Here is a 14,930-nt window from a genome sequence, read left to right as displayed (position 1 = left end):
ATGCAAGGCCGATGAGAGATTCTGAATGCAATCCAGACTACAGGTTGGTGATGTCAGGGATGGAATTTAAGGTATAATAAGAAAGAAGTTAGAATGAAAGAAGAGAGGCTGGAAAAAGAAAAACATGAGTGCTTCTATGTTAGAAAACAGACTGTTTTGGAAATGAAATAGACACAAGGAAAGAGAACATGGAATCTGGTTGGGACAGAGTGAAAATAATTACATTACAAAATGTCATAGAAATATGTGAAGCTGCCCTAATAATAAGTATGAAAAAAAATTAGGTTGTGGATGAGGGAAAAAGTGCAAATAGGAACATTCTGCAAAAATGAGAATAAGAGAAAGGTATTGCAAATTATCAATGTAGAGAAAAGGTTAGTTGCCAGAAGGATGCCAATGTTTTGGAACGGTTTCCCAAGATATATCAGACTAGCTCCGTTCCTGAAGATTTCTACCTGGAAGTTAAAAACCAAATTATTTCAGAGATTATTCCGATCTTCTACTTCTCCATGTTTTGTTATTTCTGCCTTTGTGTAGTAGTAGCGGTTGAATTATTGGGCTACGATTTTATGATGTTGATTTAATTTTTTAAACTGAACTGTATTACATATGTTTCAATCAATTGCTCCTAACTTGGAAGGTGTTGAGAATCAATTATGATATAATATGAGAGTTAGCCAGCCAGATGAATAATAAAAATTAAGAAAAATGATAAAAATGCAGATGAACATGATGTAACTGGAGAACTATTAAAATGTGGATACAGTTTATATGGGGAGTGTCAAATATTTGCAAGCCATTGGCACATATATCATACAGACACTAGTGGAGGCAGAAAGTGCCCCCACCCCTATGTGGAGAGGAGGGGCTTACACTGAGTATAAAACCCCCTCTAACCTTTCCACCTTGCTCTCTTTTTACGTTTGTTCTCCATGAGACATGATCTTTGATAGGGGTGGTCACACACGCTGTGTGCCCCCTATCCTAATGGATATTAAGACAGCCTTTGTATATAGTTAATATGTTTTGTTATATGAATAAATACATTTATCATATTTATTCATGCATCTGCCTTTGGACTCTTCTATGCTCCTGGGTGTTTTCTACGATCCCAATTTCCACAGGGAGTGACTGTATAATTTGTCTGAGGTGTGCATGGAGTTTGATATGGCTGACAGACAACTAGCTGTTCCCTTATATTACAGGAAAGAGAATAGAATAGAAAAACTAAAAGATGACAATGAAGATTTCAGTCATCCAGGTAAAGTTGTTTGAAGGTTGATTCATGACAACTGGACTTTCCTTTTTTTTTTTGTTGTTGTTAGTTTGAGTCGTTTAACTAACTTGCTCTAACCGATGAAGCTACTTGGACAAGTAGCGTAACATCTCACACTAACAAGAAAAACAAGTCCAGTTGCCATGAATCAACATTCATGCAAGAATATGAGCTTGTGAGGTGTGTCTGGAAAGCTGTTTAGCAGAATTCTAACTGAAAGAATTCAAGAGCTGACAGTGAACAGCAGTTGGGATGTACAGAATGACTTTATGCCACTCAACGGTAATACACTTTTGTTCTTCTGTAGAGCATTGAGAATTATTTTGAGTATGAGAAAGATTTTCTTGATTTAAAGAAATCATATCATAAGGCGAATGGGGTCAATTATGCAATGTTTTACATGAATGTGAAATTGAAAGTTTCCCACGCACAAGACTAGCAAGAATAAGTAAAAAATACTCTCCAATGTGTTGGAAATGTGAGGTGATCCCAGGGACCTTCTACCACATGTGGTGGGAATGCTCAAAGGCCAAAAATTTGGGCATCAAATAAGGTGTTGGCTAGAAGAGATTCTAACATTAAAAATAGAGGTTAAACCGGAATTCTTCCTATTAGGTATTATAGAGGGCAAATATAACAAGAACACACTCTAGCTAATATTACACATATTAACAGCAGCAAGAATAGCCTTTGCCCAAAAATGGAAGAGTAAAGAAATCCCTTCAGTAGAAGAAGTACTAATCAAAATCCTCAATTGTGCAGAAATGGACAGACTTATCTTGGAGCTCAAGGATAAAACTGAATCAGCGTACTATGAAATCTGGACTAAATTTTATGAATCGTTGGACAGGAGGAGGAATGCTAAGATGAAGGTGTAGTGAATGTCTAGAAATGGGTATGTCAATGTATGTTAAATTTGTATGTAAAATATGATTAGATTGTAGCTGTTTAGGAGGAATTAATTGATATACTTGACATGCAAGAAGTAATGCAAGTTTGTACAAAGATAAAGAAGTATGTATTAGCTTAAATTTGACAGTAATGGTTAAAACCAGAGAAGTTAAACCATGTCCATTGTTTTTTAACTTGAACTACTAATAAAAAAACTTTAAAAAAAAAGAAATTGAAGGTTGATTGCTTAGGGCAAATAAGAATAATATCTGGTGGAAGTAAAGCATTTATAAGTGAAATGTTTAGTGAATGATTCAACACTCAGCAGGGTGTAAGGGAAGGATATGTGTTATTCCCGTGAATATATTTTGGAATAAATGTAAAAAGAATGTTTCTGGTGATGCTAGAGGTGGGGATATAAAAGAGTGTGCACTTTCATATGAAGACATACTGCAGTTGATTTCCAACAAATGTTAAACAGATTGAGAAAAAAATATATTAAAGATCAAGGTAGTTGCCTTTGACTGCCAAAATAGTGAATTAGTTGCAAGCTAATGGGTACTTGGTTCATAAGAGGGAAAATGAATGGAGGCATTGCAAGATGTGCATGTATTGCCGGAAAGATAATATGTGGGTCTCTTCTGTGGAGTGTCAAAAGAAGCAAACACGATCATGTTTAACACCACACTTCTGCCCACTTTAATATAAAGAAGTAAGACTTGGCCATGTCAAGAGAAATTGGTAGTTTAATGAAGAAGGAAGAGGGTATTTAAGCAATATGGTTGATAAAAGGAAGGTCAAGAATGAATGGGAGCTGAAGGAATGTGTATTTAATACAAACATGAGTGACCAGCATAATAGAAGTACTTTGTGATGGTTTAATCAAAAGAGAGAATGAAGATCAACGCAACACAAACACACAATGAAAGAGCAACTCCATTAAGTGAAAGGAAAGACAAGAAAGTGACCTTGGACAGGTTCCAAGCTTACTTCTAGAAGACAGAAATTTAGAGAACCATCAGAGTATGGTGGAAACACGGTGTTTGCAAGGATGGAGACTTTATGAAGAGATATGTTGAATAGTGTCCATGAAAACTAAATTTAATTACATTTTCTCTCGTCATTCTTTTTGTTACTAGTTTTTACTCTTTTATGCTTTGCATAATACTGCTTATTCCAGCATGGAACAGCATCATAAATATAGATGCATTTATGTATGTATCTATGTATGTATGGTGCCATCTGATGGATTCATTTATTATCTCAGGTTCTACCATAAAGAACAGAATTCAGTAGGTTTTGACAGCGTGGTCAGAGGTTTTAATATTGTCTCATGCTGAAGGACTTTTCCTCTTTAGGTTTCTAAACATCTTTCAGTCTCATGTATTGTTTATGGTTCTCCACACAGCTAAGAGCCTTGTTAGGTTCTTTGATTAGTTAAGGTGAGAAAGGCAAAGAAAATTGCTTTTGTTCTTCTCTGGAAATAACTATAGTAGCTTAGCTCTGGATTGCTGCGTCATAGTAAAAGTATGAGAAAATCTACACAAGGATTTACCTCTTTAATGTGAAGAATGGTGCCATTGGGAGGTCGGACAAACACTGGCCGATTGTCATTGATGTCAATAACATCCAGTTGTAGCATTGTGGTCCCCCAGAGTGGTGGCCTTCCTTTGTCAGTAGCTACCACCGTTAGGTTGAACCTCTCATAGGACTGTAGACGCCTGCGAGTTGTGACAAGCCCTGAATCTTTGTGAATTTTGAAGGCCTCTGAGGAAAGAAGAGATACGGCTCACTTCAGATATGGCATGAACTACAAAAGCTGATTTATAGTAAAGGTAAAGGTGAAGGTTCCCCTCGCACATATGTGCTAGTCATTCCTGACTCTAGGGGGCAGTGCTCATCTCCGTTTCAAAGCCGAAGAGCCAGCGCTGTCCGAAGACGTCTCTGTGGTCATGTGGCCGGCATGACTAAACACCAAAGGCTCACGGAACGCTGTTACCTTCCCACACCAAAGGTGGTCCCTATTTTTCTACTTGCATTTTTTACCTGCTTTCGAACAGCTAGGTTGGCAGAAGCTGGGACAAGTCATGGGAGCTCACCCCATTAGGCGGCACTAGGGATTCGAACCACTGAACCGCCGACCTTTTGATCGACAAGCTCAGCGTCTTAGCCACTGAGCCACCGCGTCCCTTGATTTATAGTACAGCAGTACAAATTTTTCAATGAGGCAGTTTGAAGTGAGCTTCTGGATTTGCTCCTCAGCTTTGTGAAGCAACTGGGACTCTCTGAAGTCTTGGCTGGATGCTTGGGAGGTCCTCTGGTTTTAAGTTTATACCCACACTTCCATATATTTATACATGTGCTGAAGATACTTCCAGGTGATATGACCGATGCATGTTCAGTCATGACCTTTGAAGCAGTTGACTGGTTGTGGCTGCTTCAGATTCAGTGGCTCAGTTTGCTTGCAAGTGGAGCACCACACTTGAAAAAGACCAAGGGGCCTTTTTCGTTATTAATGGCAGAACATAAACAAGAAACATTGCTGGAAGCCTGGAGCTAAAATAATGAGTTAATATGCAAACAAAGCATCTATAATGCTATCTAACAAGGCACTCGTGTTAAATGTTGCTGCATGAATAACCATTCTAACAACACACTGAATCCCCATAATAAAATTAATTGACCAATATATGTTTTTTAGAAACAAGAGTTTTTGTGTTGCTCTATCTGCCACCTTCCAGAAAAGTGATACTATTCATCAGGAGTGAAATCCAGCAGGTTCTGACAGGTTCTGGAGAACCGGGAGCAGAAATTTTGAGCAGGTCGGAGAACCAGCAAATACCACCTCTGGCTGGCCCCAGAGTGGGGTGGGAATGGGGATTTTGCAATATCCTTCCCCCAGGAGCGGGGAGGGAATGGGGATTTTGCAGTATCCTTCCCCTGGAGTGGGGAGGGAATGGAGATTTTGCAGTATCCTTCTCCTGCTATGCCCACCAAGCCATGCCCACCAAGCCACACCACGCCCACCAAGCCACGCCCACAGAACCCTTAGTAAAAAAAATATGGATTTCACCCCTGCTATTCATATGGAAAAAACTGGAAACCAATACTACATTTTTAACATTTAAAGAGCAACATTTGACAAACTTTATTGATTAAGTTGTCCTCCCTGCTATATTTCAGTTTTTTTCCTTCAACAAATCTTTGGATTTTATTGGAAATCTGAATGCATTTCAATTGTCAACTTTCAGACATGGTCCAGAAAAAATACCTCCTTGCCAAGTAATTAGGTTTTAAATTAGTTCTGGTGAAAAGAAGGCAACCCATGTTAAATACTAACTGGAGTAAAAATGTGGGTTTTCAAGTGCAGAGGACTATTTGCAAGAGGACATACATACACATCAGATCTGGTTTTCAAACCAGGCATTGAGGTTCACCTTTCAAGATCCCAGACAGTGCAAGAAATTTGATCCTCTCTACCAAGTCACTTTCAACTGGCTAGTAAGTAGGGAAATATTACATTTCATGCCAATGAGTGGGCATGAAACCAGTAATAGGATTTTTATCTGTCGGAAATGAATTAGTAAAATGTAGGAGAGAAGGGCAAAGCAAGTGGCATCTGTTGGAAAGATCTACCACCAACATTCAATAACTTATTTGCAAAGTAGGAATTGTGGCAAAGGAAAGCAACATACCCATCATAAAACTTAAAATTTATATTAGTAATACTAATAAGCATACAATGCAAATATGTTTTATGGTGCACTGATTTGTATCTCTGCAGTTAAAAATTAACTACTTTTGATAAACCGAAAAATATGCAGCTGGTGTTTGAAACATTGAGATTTCTGTGATTCTGTCAATCATCTTTTTTTGACAAATATTTTGTTTGCTACTAGAAATACACACCGACTCCAGGTCCTTCAATGTTGAATGTTACCACTCCATTGTCTCCCTCATCAAGGTCAACAGCAGTCATTGTGATGACAGAGGTCCCGACTGGCTCATTTTCGTATACACTGGTGCTATATTGTTTTTTGGTAAACTGAGGCCGGCAGTCATTGATGTCCAAAACTGTAATTAACACCTGAAATCAACACAAAACAATAAAGAAATTACAGATAAAGAAGAACCTGGGAAAACTGAAGTCCAACACTGAAATAAAATTGCCATCCTTTCCGTATAGTGTAACAACACTACATACACTAACCAGTGCTTTTAAGACTTGGTAATTTCCAAATGTATAAACTCTATACATTCACATCTGTGAATTCTCCAGCCAGTAAACTTTGCTAAGAATTCTGGGAACGGAAGTCTACAGCACTGAAAGTTTCAAAGTTTGGAAAATACCAAGCTGACTCACGATGCTGGTTGTAGCGGATTCGTCTTTGTTTATGGAGTAAGATGGTTGTTTTTTTACAAGTTGTAGAAGAATAACCCTTGACCTCCAACTTCATTTCATACATCCTTAAAAGTCCTTTGCAAGTATTGAAAATAATATACCGTATTTTTCGGAGTATAAGACGCACCTTTCCCCCCCTAAAAGAGGGTGAAAATTTAGGTGCGTCTTATACATTGAATGTAGCCCTGCCCACCCACTGGCCCCCACCCTTTGGTCTCTGCCTCCCAGCAATTTACCTCCTTGCAGCAAGCAGCAAGAAGAAACAGCTCATTTCAGCTGTTTGGATCCGCCTCCCGACTCTCAGTGTTTTGCTCTCAGCTGTTTTGAGTTGGCCTCTGCTGCTTGCTGCAAGGAGGTAAATTGCTGGGAGCAAATTTTTTTCTCTTGTGCTAATCAAGCTATGCTGAAAACGAAAATGAAAGTAAAACAGGCTATTTGCTGTTTGCTGCAATGAGGCAAAATTGCTGGAAGACAGAGGCAGATTACTTTTTCTTGTTTTCCTCACCAAAAAAGGTAGGTGCATCTTATCGTCCGAAGCGTCTTATACTCCGAAAAATACGGTATATGAATATCTGGCAAAATACATTTTGATCACTCCCCACTGCCTGCTGGGAAGTTGATTGAGAAGATTGACCTAGCAGAAAAAAAATGAAGGAGTGCTAGAAAGAGACAGAATAGTTTCCTCCCCATTCTGGTTCTGTCCTGGCCTACTTGCTTCAGACAGCCTATTTGTTGTGGCCTGCCAACGGCCAGTGGATCTGGCAGCAGATTGAGACAGTGAGGAGGTTGGGGAGGAATATGGGCCAGTCTTGGAGTCTGGGGAAGGCTCTGACGAGTGCTCTGTGTTGGAGGCAGAGATGGGGCCAAGGCCGTCTGACAGTTGTCAGCTGCCTTCGGAGTCGGCCATCAGTGGGGCAGAAGAACAGCTGGAGCCTATTCCCAGTGTGCGCATGCACAGAGCTGCCAGGAGAAGGGAACAGCTAAGGAACAAGGGTCGACTCGGGAGTAAAGGCACAGGTGGACGGTGAATGGCCTCTCCCATAAGGAATAAAGAGGAGTGAAAGGGGAGGGGAGTTTTCAGGAGACAATTAATTCAATCCATTAGAGTGAAGATCTGTTCCTGACTTCTTGCCAAGTACTGTCTGTTACAGAGTGGCGTATGGAAGATATCGGCCTGGCAGCTCTCCAAGCCTGATAAAGGCCTGTAGTTGTGAAATCTCTTGAAAGACTGTTGGCCGGGACTTCGCTGGAGAGGAATTCCCTTTAAACTAAATAAAAGGGGTTTTATCAGGACGAGGAGTCAGCTTTGTGCTTTTGGGAAGCCTAGATCAGAACACTACTGTTCCCACATAATTTGAGGTTTTTTTCTGCAATAGTACAACTCTCAGCAGAAAAAAAAGAGGCCTATTCTGGGATCAGGGAAATTCTTATGGCACCGAAATGTCATACAGGTAGTAGGTACATAGTGTACAAGTACATGTAGTGTATATTACAACTGTAATGGAGCCTGCCCATTATGGTTGTAAGTTGTAAAGTGGGTAATCACATGTCCAGACAGATTTTATGACCTTTTTTACAGTGGTCGTTAAGCAAATCATCATGGTTGTTTAGTGAATTGGTGGTCATTGAGCAAACCCATTGTTCACTTATAGGGCATTTTTGTTGAAAACTGGAAGTGAACACCAGTTTTCAGCAAAAAGTCATCAATTGCTGACCTGTGCCTAAGGGACACTCCAAACATCCAGGTGAACACAGGGGTGGGGTGGCCACTGGAACTTCAGAAACCGGTCATAAATACCTTCTGGGGGATTCGTCATAACTTTAAACAGTCACTAAGTCATAAGTTGAGGACTACCTGTAATTGCTGCTTCTCCATGGATATATTTTATATTACAGTTACCAGCATTGTCAAGCAAAATTATGTAAGAGGAACAAATGGTTTTTGGTATGAATATGATATTCTTTACATGTTTCTTGCCTTTGCTTGCAGTTTCTATATATTGTTACGTTATTACTCTAATTATATGCCATAGCTTCTGTTTTTTTTGTATAAATTTATAGCCTGCCTTAAGGGAACTTCCAAGGTAGGGTCGGATATGGTATTTGCAATTGTACAATTGAAGTCCTGCCTTTTCAAACAAGTGTCATACATACCGCAGGTACATAAAAAAGGGGTAGAAATTTCATCGCACAGTTCATGCACTATATTGACGTTTTTAAGCCTCCTTTGACTGCCCCTGAGCCTGCTTCTCCTTTCTCTTTCCCTTGCTTTATTTAATTTTTGTAATTCCACTCCTTTCTGTTCTGGGTATCCATGTTCTGGGTATTCACAAACATATCAGTGCTTCTTCCTCTCCATACTGTTCTATGAAATACAGAAAGGTACTATTTGAAGGGGGATCTATGATGTAGACATAAATAAGTAATAAAGGAGAATATTTGTACTCAGAGCTGACATGAGGGGTCCTTGGTGCTCTCTGAGCTTTCTTGCTTTTTTGCAGACGTTTCATTACCCAAACTGAAAGTTGGACCATAAGAAAGGCTGAGCGTCAAAGGATTGAGGCCTTTGAACTATGGTGCTGGAGAAAACTCCTGCGAGTCCCTTGGATTGCAAAGTGATCAAACCGGTCAGTCCTAGAGGAGATCAACCCTGACTGCTTTTTAGAAGGCCAGATCCTGAAGATGAAACTCAAATACTTTGGCCACCTAATGAGAAGGAAGGACTCGCTGGAGAAGAGCCTAATGCTGGGGACGATGGAGGGCAAAAGAAGAAAGGAACGACAGAGAATGAGGTGGCTGAATGGAGTCACTGAAGCAGTCGGCATGAGCTTAAATGGACTCCAGGGGATGGTAGAGGACAGGAAGGCCTGGAGGAACGTTGTCCATGGGGTCGCGATGGATCGGACACGACTTTGCAACTAACAACAACAACAAGACCAACAGGTTTCATTATCCAAAGTCAGTGCTAGTAAGGAGTATTGTTTGCTGTCAGTTTATATTTTAGTGGCTTGCATGTGTGTGTGTGTTGGTCTTAGAAATTCTTTGGTTGGGCTGTTTACTGTTGGCTCTTTGGCAGTTTCTTGATTGGGGTATTGTTTACTTGATTGTTGGTCTGATGTTAATCTTGGAGTTAATCTATGCTGATCTGGGTGCTGATTCCTGGTGGAGAGGTGCTGGAGTCTTTTTGTTCTTTTCGGGAGTGGTTGAGTGGTAGTCTTTTTTTGCATAGTAGACATAAATAGGTCTAAGGAAATCTCCATCTGACAAAGACAGAGGCTACCTTCTTAGCAGTTTGAAAACAAAGAACAAATTCTCCCTATTACAGTATTAATTACAATACAATAATTATTAATAACTATTACAATACACGAGCAAATAATAGATACAAACGTAAGGTAAACCGCTCCAAACTCGATTGCAGAAAATACGACTTCAGCAACAGAGTGGTCAATGCCTGGAATGCACTACCGGACTCTGTGGTTTCTTCCCCAAACCCCCAAAACTTTAACCTTAGACTGTCTACTGTTGACCTCACCCCATTCCTAAGAGGTCTGTAAGGGGGCGTGTATAAGCGCACCAGCATGCCTACCGTCCCTGTCCTAATGTTCCTTTTTACTCTTACTCTTTTCATGTATTCAAATTATGTTTATACTTTTACCTGTTATCTTATATACGCTTGGCAAATAAAATAAATAAAAAATAAATAAAATTGGTTACCTGCACTGAGTTCTCTCGGCGATTTCTAGAAACGTCCCCTGGATTGTCTCTAGCTACTGCAGTTAACGTATAATGATCCCTCTTTTCTCGATCTAAGGTCGATAGAATGTAGATATCTCCCTGAAACACAAGAAAATCTTCAGAAAGTTATCAGAAAGTGATACTATACAATTATGTCAAATGGGAAGACTCTGAATTTCACAGCTAGGATAATACTTGTGATATTCTAGAAGCTGATATCCATGGAAACATATCTGGGACACCAGATTTGGGGATGCTAACATACATTTAAAGCATGTTTTGTCAACACTAAGTTAGTAATTTATTCCTAATTACCACTTATGGCAGGCAAGATGGAGAATGTTGATTTTCTTACCTCATTTTTTTTTTATAATTATGAAAGCCACATCTAGACTACCATGTTCTCTTTAGCGTAAAACCTTGATTATTATTATTATTATTACTTAATAAAATAAATTAATAGAATTTAGTATTGGTTTCAGTTTGCAAAGTGTGGCTAGCCCTTAAAACTGCAGTTAGAAAATGGATTCTGCATAATATTTAAAAATACCGTGATCATTATGCCGGATCTATAAAAAAATCTTTAAAAATATTTCCACCATTTTCTATTTACAAAATTCTGTCCAAGGGAAAAATTATATCAGAACTGGATCTTAAAAACTGCTAGCTATTGTTTTCAGTTTTCTGCATGCACAATTTATTGTTCGTTATATGTACGGGGCATAATTTATTCTTAAATAATATTTAAAGCACGTCAGTATTCATATTAATGGTAAATGGGTATGTCACAGGAAATGATTGATAATATAAATAAAGCCATCATACGCGTTAAAGTGAAAATTCACTAATCGGTATCTCAAAACCTAGTTATCCCAGCAGCTGGCAAATTTTTTAATTTCTCTTTCAAGTGCAAATTTGGGACAGAAAAGGCTGTTTGCACAGTTCTAGTCTTATTCAGTAAGATAGTCTTACTTTACTCTATTAATCATTACTAGACTCTACATAGGGATGAAATCCAGCAGGTTCTGATAGGTTCTGGAGAACCGGTAGTGGAAATTTTGAGCAATTCGGAGAACTGGTAGCGGAAATTTTGAGTAGTTCGGAGAACCAGCAAATACCACCTCTGGCTGGCCCCAGAGTGGGGTGGGAATGGAGATTTTGCAATATCCTTCCCCCAGGAGTGGGGAGGGAATGGGGATTTTGCAGTATCCTTCCCCTGCTACACCCACCAAGCCACACCATGCCCACCAAGCCATGCCCACAGAACTGGTAGTAAAAAAAAAATTGGATTTCATCACTACTCTACATTATTGAGTGATATCATCCAGAACAGTGCTTTTTCAAACTTGGCAACTTTAAAATGTGCAGACTTCAACTTCCAGAATTTCCCTGGCTGGGGAATTCTAGGAGTTGAAGTCCATACATCTTAAAGTCACTAGGTCTGAAAAATACTAGTCTAGACATAAATAGTTGGGAGCTCACAAACAAATCAGAGAGATGTTTTGTTATTCTTTGATTGCTTCGTCATTGCCTAATAATAATCCTAGCACAAGTTGGATAAAGATACAAGAAGACTTCCGGTTTGCTGTTTGCCCCCGCTGGACGCTCCTTCGGGATCGTCGAACCCACTGCCTGTAAGAGCCGCCTTTTTCAACGGAATGGCGGCTCGAAAAAACTCCGTTTCCATTAGGAAACGGAGATAGAGCCGGCTGGGGTGGGTAGAGTCCTCTGCCTAATCCCAAAAGTTTTTTATTTACTTTTGGGAGGGAGCGGAAGAGACTCCCCGTATCCCCAGCCGATGCTCCGGCTCTGGGAGATCTCTGCTATACGCAGAGCTAGGGGGCAAAAGCAAGCCTGCAAATCTGTTAAATTATTTAAAGAAGATGTGAGCTGGACCTCTGATCCTGAAGCGCAAGTATTTCTCTTATTTTAGAAAAGTTATTGAAGTTGCTTAAGAAGTGAAAGGAAAAAAGATTTTTAAAATGGCGATTGCTGCTGCTGCGGCTTGAAGAGAGGCTGAAGGGGAAAGTCCTTCCGTTTTCTATTACAAAGTAGCGGAGTGAATACTTCTGGCTGTAATTGAAGGCAAAACCTCACTCTCACTCATGTTTTTTTTTTCCTTTTTTTTTCCTGGGGATCTGATATTGATCTTGGTTGGAAAAAAGCTTTTTTTTTTTTTCTTTTCCAGTAAATCTTGTCTGTCTGGAAAAATGGCACTGAGACTTATAAAGTTAGACAAACAGGCAGTGGGGGGGGATTCCCCCATTAACAAATTACATCAACAAGTTCTCACTCTCCAGTTTCAGAAACCTGATTTTAATATAATAGAATTTCTTCTTGAGGAGATTGTAAGAAGGGATGAGATTGTGAATCAGCAACTTGAAAAATTTAAGCTGGAAATTAAAGAAATTGGTGAATTGGTGAAATCTAAATTTGACTTTTTGAATCGAAAGATTTTAAAAACAGCTAATGGTTTAGCAGACTTTATGATTCCGTTGGATGCAAATATCAAATTATTAGAGTCTAAAATGAAAGAAACTGAGGAGAATTTGGATGACAAGATTCAAAAAATTAAAAAGGATTTGGCAAACATTCAGGATAATAGTTCAGAAGATAAACCTAAAATGGAGGTTGACCAAAAGATTGGTAATGAAGAAAATGTACAACAGAGGATTGAAAGAGAAGTTTTAATGATTCAATATAATTTTACAGAATATGCAATTAGACTGAGAGGCCTGCAGGAAAATGACGGAGATGATTTAAGGAAGATATCTTCTGAAATTCTGGCTGGGATTTTAAAGGTTCAACCTGATGAAGTATTTCGCAGGATTGACAGAATTTATAGAATAAACTCCTGGTTGGCAAAACAAAGGCAATTGCCTAGAGATGTGGTGATTTATTTTACTGATAAAGGAATAAGAAATGATATTGTGCAGAACTCTTTTAGTTCTACTTTGCAATTTTGTGGAAGAAAGCTTTGGATTTTTAAGGAGCTCCCGCCTAAGATGTTAATGGAGAGGAAGAAATTTGGTTTTCTAGTGTCTGAGTTAAAAAAAAGAAATATCCTATTTAGGTGGGATGTTCCAGTTGGGTTAATATTCAGACACCAAGGAGTAAGATACCAACTGAACACTGTTGAAAAAGCGGAAGAATTTTATCAAAAAATCTTAAAAAAGAATTTAACATCTTTAGGCATAATACAGGACAAACAAAAGGAGTTGGAAACAAAGGGACAATATCAAATTATAGAGGCTGTGGTAGATAAATTGTCTTTGGACTCTCCGGATACCCCAGCTGGACTGTCTATAAATATGAGTGCAGTGTCATCTGATTCCAATGTGATGAATTATCAAGCTACAGACAAGTGCGTAAATCAACCAGTTGATATACAAGTGATGGAAAAGAAATGCGAGATAATAAAACAAAACCAACAAGATCAACTAGCTGATACACAATTTGTAGGAAGGAAACCAGGATGGAAACTCAACCCGCAAAAGAAAAAGAAAAAGAAAAAGAAAAAGAAAAGAAACAGATCTCACAGAAATAGTAGTTTCTAAACTAAGCAACAGTGAAGCCAGGGACTTTAAGAAAAAGAATGAATATGTGAAAATAGTGGAGGCGATGTATTGTTTAATACTATCTTGAGGATAGTGGCAGACCTCTGCAATGCCGTGATTTTGGGATGTGAAAAGAGCCTTACATTGTTGGATTTGAATTATCTATTTTGGATTTCTTTTACCAATAAATATATTATAACTATTTCGAGTTACAAGGCAAGAGAGTCATGTTGGGGCATGCAGAAGATCTGGCTGTTACCCACTAGGATGATGGGAATTAATAATCCTGATGAAAACCACAATTACAACTATATGGAATATAATCATAATGTCACTCGGGTGGTTGTTTTTACTTTTTATACATGAGGATATTCATTACTGATGGGGGCAGATGATGACTGAAGATTTTGAACAAACTGTTGCACAAGGATGCTATGTTACCCAATTATGGATGATGGACTCAACAATCCAGTGGAAAGACGTCAAAGAAGATATTATTTGGATTATAAATTTAAAGTTATTGTCTTTTTTTTTCTTTTTATAAAATGGAATGTATACATAGATATATGTATATTTTAGTAGAGTGGGCAGTGGTTCATATTTAGAATTGTAGTGCATGGTAATTTTACGGGAAATTGGGTTGAAATAGGTTAGCTTACTGATTGATTAGTTTAAGAAAAAGGATTTTTAAGCCATATATTTAGGGGAGTGGAGGAATTGGATAGAATCGAATAAATGTTAAATTTGGATGTGGGGAGAAGGCTGCTTTGAAATGTTATATTATTATATATAAAAGATTAAATGTTATGTTGTTGTAATAATATACTATAAATTTGGGGGAGGAGAAAAAGGGCAGATTATTGCGAGAATGGGGGTTATAAGAATATTATGCTAAGGGTCAGTATTTTGAGGAGGGAGTAAGGGAATGCTAAAATATTATGTAATTAGTTATGAATTAGCTTAATGTTGTGAAGAAGTCACAGGGGGGGACGGGTGGTGAGGGGGGGTTAGGGAAGAGGGGGGGAAAAAGGAGGAAAAAACTTGTATTTGAAAACTTTTTCAATAA

At 38.6% G+C, this 14,930-nt stretch overlaps 1 protein-coding gene across 1 annotated transcript in view; it reads right to left on the bottom strand.

Moving 5' to 3' along the window:
• The window catches only part of CDH23 (cadherin related 23), a 639,510-nt gene that overhangs the window by 29,822 nt on the left and 594,758 nt on the right, over positions 1 to 14,930 (bottom strand). The window contains exons 52-54 of the mRNA XM_070946306.1: positions 10,287 to 10,406; positions 6,077 to 6,254; positions 3,723 to 3,934 (exon numbers count right to left, since the gene is read on the bottom strand). Of these exons, the coding sequence (XP_070802407.1) occupies positions 3,723 to 3,934; positions 6,077 to 6,254; positions 10,287 to 10,406 (510 nt within the window). The remainder of the gene's footprint in view (positions 1 to 3,722; positions 3,935 to 6,076; positions 6,255 to 10,286; positions 10,407 to 14,930) is intronic.

Source organism: Pituophis catenifer, unplaced genomic scaffold (assembly GCF_029215685.1).
Source record: "Pituophis catenifer annectens isolate HBS135680 unplaced genomic scaffold, rPitCat1.0.hap2 SCAF_6, whole genome shotgun sequence".
In the NCBI taxonomy this organism is placed as follows: Eukaryota; Metazoa; Chordata; class Lepidosauria; order Squamata; family Colubridae; genus Pituophis; species Pituophis catenifer.
Note: the sequence above shows the minus strand (reverse complement) of the source record. Positions and strands in the feature narration are given on the sequence as shown.